Genomic DNA, 17,990 nt, shown 5'->3' on the forward strand with positions numbered 1-17,990 from the left:
CCGCTCGGCGGGGCCCTCGCCCCCCGGCCCCCGCCCCGCCGCCGCCCCGCGCCGCCGCCCCGCAGCCCTCCCGGTAAGCGGCGGAGGCCCGGCAGCGGCGGCGCTCGGCGCGGAGCGGGCCGGGCCGGCGGGAGGCCGGGGAGCAGCGCCGCCCGCCGCCAGCGCGGCGCGGCACGGCACGTGTCGGGCGGAGCGCGGCGGCGGCGGGGCCGGGGCGCGGCGCGGCGGCGGCGGCGGGCGGCTCTCCTGCTCCGGCGGTGCGAGGTACGGGCCGGAGGGAGGGGGTCGGGGGGTGGGTTGTACCTGCGCTGCTGCCCCGGCTGCAGCAGCTCCGCCTGGCTGCCCTGCCCCGGCCCGTCTGCGGAGCGCTCCGGTGCTGCACGGTGCGTGGCGCGGTGCGGGTGGCTGCCGGTGCGGGGCATGGTGCATGGCACGGCACGGTGCGGGGCGGTGCATGGCACGGGGCACGGCACGCAGCGCGGTGCTCGGGGCTGGATGCGGCGCGGCTTGGAGCAGTCCCGCGCTCCGCACCGTACGGGCTTGCACGGCACGGCACGGCACGGAGGTGGTGCAGTGACCCCGGTGGCTGTCTGTCTGTGTCCCTTTCCTTCCCCGACTGTACGTGTGTCTGTCAGAGCCGTCCGTACGTCCAGTGGAGGGGTGGCTTGTTACTGTCTGGTGTTGGCACTTCCTTCTGGAGTGAATTTTGTTCCGTGTGTTCGTTTATGTGTCTGTGGACCGTGCAGGCTCCGTCCCGTCTGGTACCCTGTGAAGGGCCTGTTGAGAGGGAGAGTCACGCAACAGACAGTGCTTTAGGAGTGAATGGCTGTGATGGTTCCAGGGTAGTTCAGTGGAGTAGAGGATTCATTGAAATATTTAAGCCTTCTAAAGTGTTTGTGTAATAATACAGATTTCAACATAGCCATGTGGGAGAGAGATCTACAGGTTAAAACCTTTGTGCCACAAAACTTTGTGTGTTTACTGTCTTATGTGTTGCCTTTTCATTCTGGTATGTGTGTCCTGTTCCTCTGCCATGACAGAGGAGAGGTAGGGGCAGCGCAGCCCACTCCTGTTTTGTTTGGCTTTGAGGCTGTGAGTGTCACAGTAGCATCCAAATGCTTTGATGTATGCAGCAGCACCCCTCCTGCTCCTTTTCTCTGTGGACACGCACATCAGTATTTCTTCCCAGGAAAATCTTCCAAGGCCTCTAATCCTTCTCCTTTGTGAGCTCTTCCAGTCTGTGCCTATCAGCCAGAGTCCCTTCTCCTCCCCTATCCTCAAACCAGCTTTGCCCCTGTGGCTTTATCCCTATCTTAACATCCACTCCTAGTCTAGACGTTCCACAGCTAAATTATTTTCAGCCAATGGCCAAGGGATTAAGGAAGAGCTGAGGGGATGGATGTGGGACCTGATGGCTGTCTCCATGCAGCCGCTTGCCCACGGAGCTGGGGCAGCCTGCCTGCAGCGTTACTGACTCATCTTTGTTACAAAGGGACAGCGTGAACTGCTCGCCTTGGCCCTCAAAGGTGTGCCAAATTTTGTTTTTCTCAGCAAAACAGGGAAGCACTGGCACTGTGAAGCAGCCTTTGGGGATGAGGGGGAGCCCCACTGGAGTCCCTGTGATCAACATGTGGGAGATGCTGTAGCTGCCAGCATCGCAGGGATGTGCCTGCTCACTTTCCTTCAGAATCCCTTAAGCCTAGGTGGTTGGTACAATGGTCAGTACAAGGTATGGTGGTTTTTGTGAGCCAGTTCTGTTTACCGATGTGCTCCTGGAGAGAGCAGGGATGTGTGAGTGCACACAGGTTGGCAGGCTGTGGATTTTTCTGGCCTCCCTTTGAATCTGGCCTGCTGGCATGACGCTTCTATTACTGAAAATTACTTCTAGCGGGAATGCTGAATCACGTACTCCCCATAACCAGGAGATACAGTAGGATGAAGGTATCAGTCATTTGCTTTTCTTTAGTGGTGTTTGGTTTTTTATTTTCCCATTTCATCGTGTGCTCTTCTTAAGGCAACCCAGGCAGTGATGCCAGCAGGCTGGGCACTTCAGCATGGTGCTTATTAGCAGAATTCTCCCTGATACTCCTTTTAAGTTTCTATTTTCAATTTTAACCTATTCTTAAGTCTCTTTATGAAGGGCTGCCTGACAAAAAAATAATCTTCAGTTGTGTTTTACATCCTTGAGATCTTTCCAGACTGCTGGTTTGTTCCATCCCCATCTTAGTCATCCCATATTGTGCTAGATAAAATTAGCTCCTAACCTTTCCTTATAAATCAATCCCTCTGGCCCACTGGCAAAATTTTGCTCTTCTCTGAACTCCATCTGTTGAGGGTGGTAGAAACGCCAGGCAGGATCCTGAAGGTTTCCATCCCACCTTCCTCCAGAGGTGTCACAAAGTGAGGGGCAAGTGGCCTCTAGTGGCCGTGGACAGCCGTGAATGTGCTGAATGGGAGCAGCAGTGTTTCGGGCTGTGGGCTCTCCATTCTTCAGGACCAGGAGAGCTGGTAGGGTTAGAATCAGAGAACACACCTCTCATCCTCACCTCCTCTCTCGTCCCCAAAGCGTCAGAGCCTTCCAGCCCCAAGTCCTGTCAGATTGAGGTGCCCACACACTGCATCGTGCTTTCATTGATGGAAACCCCGTGGGTATCTCCCAGTCCCTCTGAAATTTCAAAGCAAGTCCCCAGGGCTCTCTTACTGCTACTACAACTGTCTGGCTTTTAGCTGTTCAGCCTCATTAGAGTGATGGCTTCAGCATAATTCTGAATGTGCTGCTATGATGGGTAAAGAAAGACTAGGTGCTGGATTTTCCCTCCCTTTTAACTTCACTTTGGCAGTCGGGCTGTAGTTTTAAACTCAGTATAACATCTTAGAAATCTGGTGTCAGCAAAATATGTTGCACCCAGTAGTTCTCCAGGATGTGAGTTTCCTCCCTCCCAGAGCACAAAATTGAGCCTCTGCCTTGCTTCAGACATACCTAAGGTTTCCCTGAAACAAAGCACATTGCTTCACAGCCCTGCTGATAGTTTTAGTTTACTTCAAAGGCCCCACAAGGCATGTTAGTGGCACAGAGGTGAAGCTGAGCATTAGTATTTCTTTTGTTAAATTACCCTTACCATTTTGCTAAGTATTAAGGATTCTGCCTCTACAGGACCCGCTGTCCAAAGCTCCATTATCTTTTTACTCCCTAAGTTATAGTCCTTGCAACATGTTTTTTTTTCAGTCATTCTGTAGCTGTGACTGTTCTGTTCCTTAAAAATGTCTAATCCTTTCTTTAACCATGGTGATGCCATGGCCCTGCAAAGTGAGGCTCCCCTGCCAGCTCTTCCCACTGGAATAAAATGTTCCCTGCCTTCAGTTCCAAAAGTACTGCTGTTTGTTTTATAATGGAATTATACTCTTTTCTTGAATTAAATTAAAAAAAAAAATAAAGCTAAAAAAAAGGACAGGTATTAACCTTTTCTCTATCATGTCTCCTACTAAAAGGATGGCCTGGTTGCTGCATTTGCTGTTTAGATGTCTGTCTTGGCAGCCTATTTCTCGTGAGCTGTTGATGTCTTACTGAGGATGAAATTAGTGATGAGTCCAATGAAGTGTGTTTCAGGGGTTTCTTCCATTATGTTTTGCCTCATTCCTGATAATTAGGAAGGTAGAGCAAAGGACCATCGTTCATCAGTGGTCAGATTAGCTCCTCAAAATCTTGCCTTACAGATGGCCCTGGGATTTTTGATTTGAATAAGCTCTTCATGTTGGCAGAGTAAGCAGAGTGTAGACGTTCTGGAGATCTTCAAAGACAGAAGGAATGATGAAGTGACCTTACTGGTTTCCTCCTTAGACAATCTTTAGTGTTTTGGTCACCTGTCTTGAACAGTGTCCCATGCTAGGTACTTCAGATGAGATAGTAAGAAGCCCCTCAGCAGATAGCCAGGACATGGACTGTAGTACTTACTCCAAAGCTTTCATAGCTGGAGAATAGCTTGTTCTGAAAGATGGGTTTAATTTCTCTTAATTTTATTTGCCATAAATACAAGTTGTTACCAGAGAGATGGCCAAGCTATCCTCTGACATTGCAGTGTTTTGCTTCTTGATGACATCACTGAAAAAAAACCATTTTGTCAATTTTGAATTCATTTGTATTCTACCCTTGTAGTTTTAACAAATGTCCCTTTTCTTGTGCTGTGAGCTGAGGACACTTTGCTTCTCCCTGTGCCCAAATCACTGTGTATATGCTTACATCTTCTCTGTTTCAGATGAGTTTTTTGGGATCTTCCCAGTGCCAGCCTCTGTATCATCTCCAGTTCTTCCTGGAGTGCAGCCCATGCTGTTTAGGCTGTGCTGCTGCTGTAGATGGTTTGACCTGAGGTGTTTCTGTGTTAGTCTGTATTGCTGTCCTTGTCAAGCATAGCACCTCTTTGCCTTCCTCACCTGCAGTTGTATATTGAGCAGATTGTTCATTTGTGCTGTCCTCAGGGACTTGTGTGTCCTTTAGCCCTGCCAGTGCTGACAGAGCACAGATCTGCAGCCTTGGTCTCCTTGTAACATGTATTGTTTTGTGTGTGGCGTTTGAATGATGAACTGTTTGTCCTTGTCCTATCTCTGTGGTCTGCACAGCTCTCTCTGTGGTTCCTTCTGGCCTTTTTTGGGATCTGTCCAGTTAAAGCTAGGTGCCACAGGACCATTCTGCTGCCTGCTCCTGGCATGTACCCCCAGCACCTGATCTCTCCCACTTTTTCTTTCCCTGGTGGTCAGTCACGCCCCAGCTTTGCACTGGTGTGCTGCTGTAGAGATGGCTGAGCAGGAAGCTTTCCCTTCCCTTGCACAGCCCATGCAGGAGCTATATGTAGCTGATGTCTCCATTGGCCCCTGTGACCTTTCAGAGAAGGACAGGATCCCATTTATCCGTGATCAGCGGGGGCTGGTGGCCAAAGCAGCATGGGCTGGGCCACTTGTCCCTGCACACTGCTGGGGACAGGCCTGTCCTAGTGATGCCAGGGAGGTTCTCCAGGGGCTGCTGAGGTGACCTCTGGATCAGGAGCCAGGGGCTTGAGGGCAGTGGCCAGCAGTCTCCCACGACATTCCCTTGTCCTGCCCTCTCTCCACAGGTTATGCCACTCTCCAGGTTTGCTGGGTGCCTGCCGGTGAAAGAGAAGGGTTGATATTTTGCCCAGGCCCTTAGGTCCTGAACCAAAATGGCAGCTGGAGAGTCCCCTCCCGTAGGAGATGTCTTCATCAACTTGCAGCAGGTGAGCTGGGAATCCAGCAGCAGCAGCAGCAGCAGCAGTGGGGCTGTCTCTTCCCCGGGGGCCGTGCTCCTGCTGGCTGAGAGCAGGGCCGGTGTCCTGGGTGTCCTGGCAGCGTGCTGCAGCAGGGCAGGAGACACAGCTGTGCTTACCGCGACAGGCTGCACCGAGCTGCCCATGAGCCTCGATCCTCAGCACACAGACAGCAAACTGCAGCCCAGGAAAGGCCAGAGATTGCTCTCTGAGGTCCCTGTGCCTCCACATGCCATTGGGTAGGCTACACAAGTGACAGAGGGGCTGAGCTGCTTGAAAACAGACTGTCCCTCTTTAGGCTGGGCTTGGGACACCTGTGCTAAGGTGAGAGAAGAAGCAGTCTCACCCACAGACACAAAGCTGCTCCTAGGCCACAGCTAAGAACAGTGATGCGAGGAGAGGGATCTCTCAGCTAAAGCTGCCTTGCTCCCTCTTTCTGCCTAGCAGATTTGTCACAGTTGGGCCTCCTCCTGTTTCCATGGAAACACGGGAGTCCACAACAGCTCCACGCTGGCATTTCGGCTATATTGATGGAAAATTTTACCAGCTGCAGCTGCTCAGGAGAAAGGAAGAAAGAAAGAAAGAAAGGCCAGCGGGCACCTGGTGATGCTCGTGTCAGGGCACTTCCACCAGCAAAAGACAGAGAAGTTCCCATTGTCTGAAACTAGAGGAAAATGGGCAGAAAAGCCTGAAGAAGGCATCCAAGAGGAATGGGGAGTCTCTAGATTGTGGAGGGGAGGTGGGAAGGCACAGGGTAGTCACTGACCCAAGGGCAACTTACCAGAGCAGGGATGCTGTCTCCCAAGGGGAAATACAGAGGAGGTCTAAGAATGAGAGAGATGGCAGACTGGGCAAAGGGAAGACCAGAGAGCAGCAGTTAAATGTGAGGAGAGAGCAATTCCAGCCAAACAAAAGCTATGCATTTCCTGTAACGGGAAAACTGGCGCTGGCATATTCCCTTGATACCTGCCACTCAAGAGAGGTGTGGAGGACCACTAAGGAATCCCTGCAGAGTGTGCCTTGGAGCTTGATGGTCTGTTCTGGCACTTGATTTTGAGCAGAGCTGTGCCTCTATGTGAGACATTGTGCCCCAGGCCTGTTGTATGGAGCCTGGTGCTGTTGGAAGGGCAGGAGGATCCAGAGGGCTTTAGGGGTCTGCCGTGTTTGATTCTTACCTGGCGGTTTCTGTGCAGGGCAGAGATGACGCAGAGAAAGCCTCTCCTGGTGCCGAGGACGATGAGGACTTGGATAAGACTTTGTCAATCGAGAGATTTGGGGACCTGATAAGCAAGTCAGCATCAAGCAATCTGGAGAAGCAAAGTCGCAGCTACAGTGAGAGAGATTTTGAATGTATGTAGGTTTCGAAACGTTGTACCCCCTTCTACCCTCACCACCAGCCCTCTCTCAGTCCCATGTGCTCTGCAGCCTTGTGCCAGGACTGCAGATTGTATTAGCCTGCTATTCACTTCCTTCCTCCAGAGCATTCCCAAGGTGCTGTGTACACATAGTTTAGCACCAGTGCCCATGGCCTGTTTCCAGTCTGTTCCTGTTTTCTCTGTCTCCATAGGCATAGCTGCTGCACAGCCCACCCAGCAGCCGTAGCTCAGCCCAGGGTGTTTGTTCACCTTCTAGACCAGTCTCTGAGACCTCTGCAGCTACTTCTCCAAGTTGAATTTTCCAGTTTTGAAACAATTTTTCTTCCATGTGGCTGCAAAGAAACAACCAAACATGACCAGAAGCCAGGCTGTCCTCCCCAGTCTGAGAGCAGATGGCTCCAGTCAGACATGCCTGTGTATTTCTAAATAGCACTCGAGAATCCACTGGGCTTATCTGATCAAAGAAAGGAACTGCAAAATAAAAATGGAGTGTGAATTTAAAGTGCTGTAGTTATCTCACCTGAATTCATCTGAGCAGCATATCTATTCCTCTGTCTGCTCTTTCATGATGAAGGCAACTGGCCTGCCCAAAGTCACTTTGTGTGTTAGATGAGAATGTACTGACAAGAGTGACCATAAGCTGTTGCCTGGTGTAGGTGGGTGATGTTACTTTGTAGTAACAGCAGTGAAGGGCAGGAAGAGGCCCCCATCCAGCAGCCTGTTTGTGTGGCAGACACGTAGCAGTGGTTGGGAGATTTTCCCAGTCTGTGGCTCTGCACAGTCACATATTGCTTCTTTTCCAGTTTGGCTTTGATGAGCTACAACCTTGGGAACATTATGTCCCAAGTACATCATCAGGCTGTTTTCTGCTTGGCCACTCATTTCCAATGGCTGTTATAAAAGCTTGCTGGTAAAAGTCTATTACTGTAGTGCACCTCAGCTGCTGTTTTTTTGCCTGTGTCATTTCTCTACAGAGGCTCCATTTAAATAACACTTCCCATCTGGGCTCACAGTCACTCGTGCACATGGCTGCAAGGTGCTGATAGCTTTGCTGTGGGTTGAATTCCTGTCCTGTAGGACCTACCTGCTCAGAAGCTCTGCCTGTGTGCACAGGTGTGCAGGTTGGCTTGGAGGACATGGATGATCTGCTTGAGCATGCATGGCAGAAGCTTTTTGAAAATTTTAACTAGAGATTTGTACTGTTTGGGGTTGGGCTTTTTCCCCTTATTAATAGGAGAATAATTTTTCTTTTGTCAGAATCAAGCTTGTTTTCCTCTGAACTCCTGATGTATTTCTGTTGTGTAGGGCTACATCAACCTTGGTTATCAAAAGTTTTATGCAGTTTGTATTCATAAAGCTGGAAGATCTGGTTAGGTCATTAGACTTTTAAAGATAACCTACCAGCCCATAGAGGTGAATGTTCTCTAGGCTTAGAAATGTTTTCTGCCTCAGTCGAAGCCAGGAATTCCTAATATGTAGGCTCTTCCTTCTGGGCTCCTTATCTAAATTATTTTTTCATATCTCTTGTATCAAGTTCACCAAGAGATGTAATCAAACATCTGGGACACTAGTTTGGCAGTAACTTTCCATACAGGCAGGCAGTGCAAGGAAGGGAGCAGGGAGGGAGGGCAGGGACTGGGTGCACAGGAGGACAAGGAGGAAGAAGAGGGAGGTATGAATCCTTTCGTGTTTGGGAGAGGTGTGTTTTTCCCACCTGCAGACCACCTCTGTGGAGATGTGATCAGTTGACCTGAGGAAGGCTGAGTGCAGGGGTGAAGAGGAGAGCAGTGCTCCCCTCTTCTGTGCCAGGTCACACACCATCACTACCCTTCCCTGCAGCCCAAGGCTTCAGTCTCCTTCTGATCCAAAACATAAATGTTTCTGTCTTGGACTGAAGTGAACAAGCCAGAAGGGAAAGATGGGCTGTGTCCTCATCAGCAGCTTTGTGCTGTTGAAGGAGTAACATGTGTATAGTTGGGGTCTTCCTTGCTTCTTATATTAGAAATTCGTGCCTGACCTACCTGTGGCATGCTATGGAAGTACAGCAGCAGGACAGGAGGGTTTATCTTCCACATCTTGTGAATGAAATAGGGCACACCCAGTTAAGTCAAAGAAAAAAACACTTTTGAGAGAAAAGTGTTTCTAAAGAGCCCAAACTCTTTCCAATGTGCAGACGTCTGACCATTCTAAATCTCGTCAAATCTTGCCACAAGCTGCTTCTTCTGAAACAGGGGGATGTGTGAAATATCCCTGCTGTTCCCAAGGGGGGAAACAAGGAAGAAAAGACTTGAGAAACCAAAGGAAAGGAAACATGACAGCAGAACAATGAACCTGCCTGGCTCTCCCAGGGAGAAGGTTACAGCCTACATTGAAAATGTCCTTTGAAGGTAGTTTTCACTATAAACAGATTTTGCTGCCATGTCACAGGAAAGCTGGGAAGGAACCAAACCTAAACCGTCTGGAAACAATTGCTCAGGAAGAGCTGCCGAGCAACACCCCCTTGCCAAGTGGCTGGTGCCCCCTGATTTCAGCCTCTCTGGGTGCAGCCCCAGGACCTGTGTGTCCTGTAGACTGTCCGTGGGAGGCTTTGTGCCTGCAGCTAGCCCTGGCAGCAATGGCTTCTCTTTCTCTCACAGTGGGGTGCTGAACTTACCCTCTTCCTTGCCTGGTGTGTTGCCTTTGTTTTGGAATGAAGGCTCAGAAATGTCCTTAATTTCTTCTCATTCTGTAATTCCCATGACACCCAGGTCAAACCTGTATGAATTTCTCTTTGTAGATTAGTTTAAAGAAAAGTCCTTCTGCCCTGTTTCTTTACCCTGGTTTTTAAAAGACAGCCTCCTAACTGAACCTGAATTTCAGAGGCTGGTACAACACATACTCTCAAAGTACCTGGGATTTGGACTTAGGTTACTTCTGCACTGTTGTTCCTGTGGCTGTGTAGGAGGAGTTTTTTGTCAAAGCCTGGGGGATAAATAAGCTACGTCTATTCAACCCAAAGAAACATTATGCAGAAAAGAAATCATTACCATTTAGGATGGAAAAGACCTTTAAGATCACCAAGTTCAACTGTAAACCTAACACCAAGTCCACCAGTAAGCCATGGCCTAACCAATAACTAATGTCCCTAAAAAGTTTGTAAAGGGCCCAAATTATGCTTGTTTGAGGATGCAAGAAACATTTCCCCATGTTTAGGAAGAGGATGTTGCCCGTGGCAGGTCACTGCAGCTCTGCACAGCCATGCAGATGGCTTTTGGCAGCACAGGGAGAGTGCTGCCTTCCCCCAGGCAGTGGAGCTGTGTTGGGGTGGTTTGGGATTGCACAGGGGCTCTATCCCCACCTATCCCAGGCTGGACACAGCCTGCCACATCAGTGAAAGAGCTTTGCTATGTCCCTGTGGGCTGGTGGCTCTCCTTGCCCTTCCTGGCCCTTGATCTTCAGACCATGCTGTTTCCTGGAGGGGCGCCTGGCAGGTTCCTCCCAGCCTCTTCCTGCCCCTGACTCTCTTTTTCTCTCTCAGTCCACCGCCAAACCTCGCACCACATCCATCATCCCCTTTCCACTCACCTCCCTTCTGCCCTCAAGTTCCAAAAGAGGCCACCCCGTGCCAGCAGGAGGAAAAAAAGGAGGAGGAAAAAGAAGAAAACCTCAATACCTCCCTCGGAGGTGACCCCCACCATCCAGGAAGAGGACGAGGAGGGAGGAGAAGAGGAGGAAGAAGAGGAAGAAGAAGAAGAGGAAGAAGGAGAGTCTGAGGCAGAGGAGGTCCAGGAGAAAGAAATCTCTGTAAAATCTGAGGCTGAAGCTCGTGGGAAGGACACATCCCCTAAGCTGGAGTCCCCAAGCAAACCAAAGGCAAGGCCAGGATGTGCCTATCTGGATGGGGCTTGGAGTCTCTGGAGGGAGGTGGTAGGAGGGTGCCAGCAAGTTGCTGCTCAGGGATAAGAAGTTGTAGCTGTGCAGTATTGTGGGAAGAGTGTTTTTGTCCTTGCCTAGTAGAGTTGGTCTGGTAGAGACGGCTGCCAAAGGACAGTGACAGGTAAGTCATTGCTTGGTATGGATGCAGGGGTGGGTGTGCATGAGCATTTTGAGGCTGTAAGACCCATGAGGGAAGATCAGTGTGTCTTGTTCTTAAGTTTTATAGTACAGTGGAGGGCTCAATATGAGCAGTCCCAGGGTATGGGGCATGTGGGGAGAGCCACTGTGGCCCATTTTGGGGAGGATGCGTGTGCCAAGGATTGGGGTGAAGGCTGCCTGCCCAGCTCCTGCTGTCAGGGCTGTTGTCTCTGCAGTTCACCGTTGGCAGCGATGAGGAGGAGCCCAGCAGCACTGCGGCCCCCGCGCAGTTCCACGTGGAGGAGGAGTGTGGCATCCTGTCCCCCATGCCTCGCTTTGCTGACCTGCTGCAGGACAAGGGCCCTGCCTCTCTCCACAGGTAGGTGAGCAGTGCCAAGCTGCCTGCTGCTCTCCCTGGCTCAAGGTCACTGCACAGAGTCTGTCCCCAGGGGAGGTGGCTGTGCTTAGCCCAAACTTGCATGCTGAGTCAGAATGGACATGGATGCGCCCCAGAGGGAGAGCATCTGTGAGCAAGAGGGCTGCTCTCTGGAGGGATGATGATTCCATGGGACTCCTGCAACCTCCATGAGATCCCCATAGTGCAGGATTAGAGGCACTGGGCTGCACACCTGGAGTACCCTTCCTCCCAGCTAACTTGTGCTGTCATGCTGAGCTGCAAGCTGGGAAGCCCCAGGAGGGGACCATGAGGCCATTGACTCAGGGGTAGGTCCCTGACACTGGGCACAAGCTGATCCCACTCTGTGGTAGGGAAGAGAAGGAGCAGAAGGAGCAGCCTTCAGGTTTAGCAGGAGATGACTCCTGGACCTGCTCCTTCTCAGGGGCTTGCCAGTCAGGGCTGGGCCATGGGACCCCAACCCCTGAGGCCACTGGCCATTGTCATTCACCCTGCTTACTACTGTCAGTCTCTTTGGTTCCTACAGCCCCCCCGGGCCTCGAGAGCGTCTGTCCCGTGGGTGGGAGAAGCGCAAGGCCTGGGGCCAGGTGGCGAGCGGCCCCAGGGGTACCTATGACTTGAAGGAGAGGATGTGCATCGGCAGCATGACCACCCTGGAGAGCGCGGCCTACCAGCGCGTCCCCACTGACGAGGCCGAGGCCCAGATGCTGGCGTCTGCTGACTTGGATGGCATGAAAAGTGAGGCTTTACAACACTACTTGTCTTACCAGTGCCTGTGTCCCTTTGTCCTGTGCTTCTCTTGGTGTCCCTTTGTCCCATGCTTCTCTGGCTCTCCCCTAGCAGCTGCAGGCATGGTCTTCAGCCTGCCACAGGACCTGGTCCTCACCTTCCTGCTCCCCACATCCTTCTTTTCCATCAGTGTCTCATCTCTGTCAGCTTTGTATTGTCCACAGTGCTGATCTTTATGTTTTCAGCATCTCTACTCCCACCTACCCCATGGATGCCTGCTCCACCGCCCACCCCCCTGTCCTCTCCAGTTCAGGGTTCCCAGCATTTCCCTGAGACCCAGCTCTCTCCTCTCCTGACACACTTTCCCAGCGATCAGCCCTCTGTATGACACACTGCCAGCTCTGCTATTGCAAAAACCTGAGGTGAGGAGCCGCCCCTCTCCTCTGCTCTCCTGGCAGAGGCAGCTGCCTCCTCTGGAGCGCCTCAGAGGGGGACTGCCCCTGTGCGTGGCACGAGGACAGAGACAGAGACGTCATGGAAATGCACGCTCCGGGCCTGAGGACATGGAGAATTCAATAGGTTGCTCTGCAGGCTGGAGAGGGAGGGAGACACCAGAGGGGAGTGAGGGAGAAAAGCGGTGCTGCACATGCAGCCTGGCTGTGCCCGGGCCACGGGTGCTGCATCCCTGGGCATCTGGCACAAGACCCCACGGAAAAGCGAGGACCCTGCTCTGGAGGAGCTGGTGGGCAGCCCCCCACAGAAGCATCCCTGGGTGGAGCCAGGCTTCCTGGAACCTCATCAGTCCCCGGGGCTGCTGCAGCCGGCATCTTCATGCCCCGTGAGCAGGGGAGCGAGGCACCGGGGCTGGCCCCAGGGCTGTGCTGAATCCCCCAGGGGGGCAGCTTGCTTCCCACACGTCAGCCTGCCTGTCCTGGCTCCTCATCTGAAGGCGTGTCGTTCATGACACCTGACCCCTGACCTTCACAAGGACAACATGACAACCCTTCAAGAGAGAGAGGAGCCAGCAAAGGAATCAGAAGGGGGCAGCAGCCCGGAGGTAGTGATAAGCACCTGTATTCGCAACTCACTCGGCTATGAAGACTTTGATGAATTTGCCTTCAATTTTGAAGACTATGATTTATGGGAGGCCATCAGAAACCATCTGGGCTACCCAGGCGGGGAGCCCACCTGTAAGTACCAGAGCAGTGACCCCATGATTGCAGCTGTAGATCAGAGCCCCCTGCTACAGTGCATAACCCCCTCCTGTGTTTGTTGTCTGTACCCTCTCCATGTCAGGTTGGTCTTCTGGTTTAGAGGAAGTACAGTCTGCCCCACTGTGTGTCTGGGGACACCAGAGGAGCTGCCTGACGCCCGTGTGTCTGTGTGAGGTCTTGGTACCAATCTGTGTTGTAGTGCTGAGGTGCTTTCCCCTGTGTGTCTTGCTCGAGCAGCTCCAGAGGCAGCTGCATCTTGCTGTTTGTGCTTGTCAGGATGTGGCCCATGCTGTGGGCAGAGAAAAAGCAGCTGCTCTGAGGTGTGTAAAGACAAAGAGATTTCCCCTTCCATTTGTAGCACAAGGTGACAGTGTGCTGCTGCTCTTTTTCCTGGAATTTGAGTTAGGGTGCAGATCTGACAGCAGAGGTGGTATCAGGTTCTAGCTCTGCACTGTAGCCTAATTGCCCAAAGGAAAAAAAATAACCTAGTCTTTGTATCTGCATGCTTGAACATGGCTGTGAAACTAGCTGATGGCAGGCTGGCTGGTGTGCCTGGAGAAAAGAGGAAGAAAGGAAGCAAGAGTGGGAAAAGCAGGGAAGGAGAGAATAGAAATCTTGAGAGTCAAGAATGTCTTCCTGTTCTCTGCATCTGTTTCTGTACCTTCACATCCCCTGCAGAACAATCTCTGAGCTCTTTCAGAGACCATGCAGAAACCAGAGCCTCACTCCCATCTCTCTCAGGGCTCCTCCCTTGGTACCTGTTGCTAAAAGGTAGCCCACCTTGGGAGTGTTACTATTCATAGCCATGGCTCATGGGTGTCCTCATCTGGATCATGTGTTAATTTTTCAAGGGATTTTAGGAGCGCACATGGGAGGGTGGTGTCCCAGAACTAGCCCACTAAACAGTTATACACAGAAGAGTGGGAAAGCAGAGTGATTGTAACTGGAGCTCAGGATGCCTCGGTTCAGCTTCTGCCTCTGCCACAGACTGTTTGATCTCAGGCAAAAAACTTAATTTGCCCTGCCTTTCAGTCCCAATATTGTGTTCTCTTTGTCATCTGTTCCATCCTTATAAGCCTTCAGGAAAAAATGTCTGCCTGTGTGCTTCTGCAGGGACCAGCTAGTGGGGATTAGCTTCTGGCTGTTACATTAACAACTTTGCTACTTGTTACTGTAAATTGATAGGGCATATAATAGTAGCAAAGTTCAAAATAGAAACCTGGAGCAAATTGGTCCCATCAGCTGTCCCAAGCTGAATGACCTGTAAATTAAAAGTGTGAATAAATTGTTCCAGGTTCAGCTTGGAAAACATGGATATTCTTGGGAAGGTAAAAGGGGCAGATCACCTGCAAGGTGTGATAATGCATCACTTACCAAGTGGGGAAAATGGGCTTTCTAGTAGTTAACACATTCATTGATTGCTACGGCTAATACTGTAGGTGCTCTATACAGTAAACTCTTAATTGTATAATGAATCCACATCGTGGATCAATCCTGCAGAGAGGTATGGCAGAGTCAGACATGGCTGAGACACCAGAGTCTGTTTTGTGTAGAGCCAGCTCACTTTCAGCCAGTGCCACTTGCCCACCTATTTACTCCATGGCAATGTCTCTTCCAGAACCAGCTCAGATCCAGGAGGAATATATTTTGAACAGAATGGAGTCCTTGGTCTCCTTGCATTCTTTTAACTGTTTAGAGTGTGGAGAGTGTGGAGAGTACCTGGCACCTGGTTGGCAGCAGGGATGAGCTATCCCTATCACACTGAAATCAGCATCAGCCAGGAGAGACTTGGGCTCTGTGCATGACAGGGCAGTAGCTTTTTCCAGAAGTATCTTTTTATATATTTCAAGAGTCTGCGTTTAAAGTCCTTTTTCTTGCTATAGCTTAAGCATTAGGGTGAATGGGCAGTGTGCATTATCCTTGTGATGCCAGGATAGCAGGTTGCTGTCTAGTACTGATACAAATACTTGGATGCCTCTTTCTGGTCTTCCTTCTTGTGGATTGAGGGAAATGAAAGGAGGGGAGCAGGAGCTATTGAAGGTGTAAATTGAAGGCAATTGCCTGCTAGCGAAGGCATTCTTGGGGAAGACTTTAACCAGTGCAGTCATATTTGTCATATTCAGATGTTCATCTGAAGAAATCTGACTGTGGAAGCTAACGTGACGAGATCATCTTTTGGAAAGAGACTGTAGGAGATGCTGTGTGGGAGGGTGACATACCAGTTCATTGTAGTGGAGCTACCACAGGAATTGCAGTCTGTCCTCTGATGTCACTGTTTTCACACTCAGATCCTGGGGAGCACTGGAGAGGAGCTACAGCAAGAGCAGCACTCCTTGGGGAGTTTGGCTTCAAGCAAAAATGACAGATGTATATGCCCTGAGCATATCACCCTTTGGTCTCAGTCTAAGATCCTGTCCTGAATAAGGAATTTTAGGTGCTCTCTTGAGCTTGACTTTCATTAGGGAAGGCACCAGAAATGGTCTCTGTAGAGCAGCCTGGAGCATTTCAGCTGGGTTCTGCTTGGGACTCCCTAAGCCAGTGGTTCTCCTAAATTAAGACCAGGTGCCCACCCTGCTCCTATGAGTTGTATCCCCCAGCTGGCATCTCAATATCCACAAACACTACCAAGGAAGAGAAGCAAAGTAGATCTCTCCTTAGTCTGCTGTAGGTAGGGCTCTGGAGATATGCATTCACTGATGCTCTCTGACCCTGCAACACTCTGATTCCTGTCCCTGTCACTGAGTGTGGGAGTCACTGGAGGTGCTGTCAGGAAACGTGGCTCCTTGCTTTTTATCTGTCCTCCAGCCATTGTCTGGCTAAGACTGTGGATGCTTTCTAGGGCTGTTGTTAAAGAGCACTGTGTAATAAGTTGTCATTGCTGAGAGGAAAACTTGCTGTCCTTTGTCTTGCTGAGTAGAGTGTGCCTGGGGCCTGGTTTTCCAGGGACACAGAGAGAAGGAGTCCCAGGGTGCATAGGAGAATCAGAAGCTGCAGGGATTGGAGCAAAGGTGCCAGATACCAAGATCATCAGCATGCTGGACTGCTTGTTTCATGCATGAGCTCATACTGAGTGTGCTGAAGTGGCTGCTGTGCGTGCAGGAACGGAGAAATCCATGTGAAACTCAATGGAAGCCCCACACGTGCCCGGCTCCCAGAAACGTTCGTGGTGGTTATTGGGCCGGTATTGGCTCCTATCGACATTGCAGGGCAGTAAGTGGAGCAGGGAGGAGTCCCACCATCAGCAGGACGTGCATCAGCAGGGCAGCCAATGGGGGAAAATGTCCTCAGGCTCAGTATTGATTCCTTTTATATTTAATTTAGCGACCCAGATTTCCAAGGTGCAAGGCCATGGTATGCCTGGCCTGATGCTGGGTGTGTCTTTCCATGCCAGAGGTGTACAGATATTTTTCTGCAACATCAAAGAGGCCACTCAGATGTAAAACCCTGTGCTTTTTACTGTCTCTCATACCCTGAAGCTGCAGGTCTTGAAGCTAGGTGCAGAAAGCTGTATGCAAGTAGAACATTCACCCCAGCCAATGGAGAGCTGCCCTTGCTCTGCCAGGGAGAAGACCTTGGCATTGTCTTACAAGCACAGCCAGCAAACCTCAATTGACCAAAGCTGAGCAAGAGCCCTGACTCCATAATCTAGTTGGGTGAGCCTGCCCATCCTATAATGAGGCTCTGAGGGTTTCCACATTCCTGTGGGTTGTCTGTGCTGAGAAAGATACACTTGCTGTCCCTGGGTAGTGTCCAGGGAAATCCTCCCTGGCAGGCTGTTGCCTGGTGCTGTTTCTCTGGCATTGCAAAAAGGCTGGCATGGTTGTGGCTGCATTTTGGTGGGCACTGGCTAGCCAGCAGCACAGTGATGGGTCTGTGGAGCAGCCTTAACAGCCTTTGTGAGGCTTTGCCTCAGCCAGCCAGTCTCTAACTCAGACCTTTTTGAGGACATTACAGCAGCACTGCGGATCATTTAGAAGCAGCGATAGCTCAACTTCACTGCCAGCCTCTGAGCCAGCCCCAGGCTGCAGTGTTATCCTACAGTCTCGTCACACAATTAAATAAAACAGACATTGATATTTCCTTATGTCTCCCAGACCAGCAGCTAAATAGCCTTCCCTTTCACTGCCCTTCATGCTTGCTGAGCACCAGACCTTCCCTGGTGCAAGGGTGAGGCCCAGCTAGGTGCCTGCCTTTGCTGGGTGGGTGCAGAACTGTGCAGGCAAGGCTGCAGGTTGCTTTTTTTGGGAGATTATGGGGAAGATTCCCACACCACTTGTTTGAGTGCCACGAGTAAAAGCATTTGTGATGAAGCTCCAAGAGTAAGCACAGCCTAGGAGGAAGCCTTCTCTGTAAAGAGGTTAGCTCACATCTCTGGAAGAGATGAAAGTAGGCAAATGAGGCAGAAAGGATCTTCAGAATTCTGGCGGAGTGTGGTGAGTTCTACAGCTGCCAGGGCTTTGATAGCCTAAGTTAATGAGAGAAGGACGTGCTTGGATGTGTTTCCCTGCCAGACAGTGTATATCCACTAGACAAATTGGTGGCTTTTTTCCTTTCCTATGTCTTCAGGCCACCGCTTTGAAGATAACCCAGGTGTGAGGAGGCATCTTATGAAAAAACCATCTCGGAGTCAGGTCACCAGGACAAGCAAAAAATTAGCATCAACTCCATCTGTCAAGAAAAAGAAGAAGAAGAAGAAGTTGGATAGAAAGCCCCACGAGGTATCCATGTGCTGTCCTCCCACATTTGTTCAGAAGCCATAAATCAGGACTAGAAACATGCAATTCATAAAGTGATGTCTTTCAATATAATTAATTGTTTACATGACCTTGAGGGTGACATTTCATGCTGTTATCCATTACCATGAGAGCTGAAAATACACTTTCTTCAATATAAGGGGAGATTTCCCTGAAACCACAAAGCTCTGACT

At 50.8% G+C, this 17,990-nt stretch overlaps 1 protein-coding gene across 4 annotated transcripts in view; it reads left to right on the top strand.

Annotated features, from left to right (window-relative positions):
* SLC4A3 (solute carrier family 4 member 3) overlaps positions 1 to 17,990 on the top strand; it is a 34,179-nt gene that overhangs the window by 395 nt on the left and 15,794 nt on the right. The window contains exons 1-7 of one of the 4 annotated variants that reach the window (XM_063161964.1): positions 202 to 264; positions 5,106 to 5,246; positions 6,470 to 6,626; positions 10,170 to 10,504; positions 10,942 to 11,084; positions 11,647 to 11,858; positions 17,630 to 17,781. In XM_063161964.1, coding sequence (XP_063018034.1) covers positions 5,193 to 5,246; positions 6,470 to 6,626; positions 10,170 to 10,504; positions 10,942 to 11,084; positions 11,647 to 11,858; positions 17,630 to 17,781 — 1,053 coding nt within the window. In that variant the 5' untranslated portion in view covers positions 202 to 264; positions 5,106 to 5,192. Of the gene's footprint in view, positions 1 to 201; positions 265 to 339; positions 384 to 5,105; positions 5,247 to 6,469; positions 6,627 to 10,169; positions 10,505 to 10,941; positions 11,085 to 11,646; positions 11,859 to 17,629; positions 17,782 to 17,990 lie in introns of those variants that run through there. The other 3 variants (XM_063161966.1, XM_063161965.1, XM_063161967.1) reach the window with 3 other exon arrangements.

The sequence above is a fragment of the Melospiza melodia genome, chromosome 8, assembly GCF_035770615.1.
Source record: "Melospiza melodia melodia isolate bMelMel2 chromosome 8, bMelMel2.pri, whole genome shotgun sequence".
NCBI lineage: Eukaryota > Metazoa > Chordata > Aves > Passeriformes > Passerellidae > Melospiza > Melospiza melodia.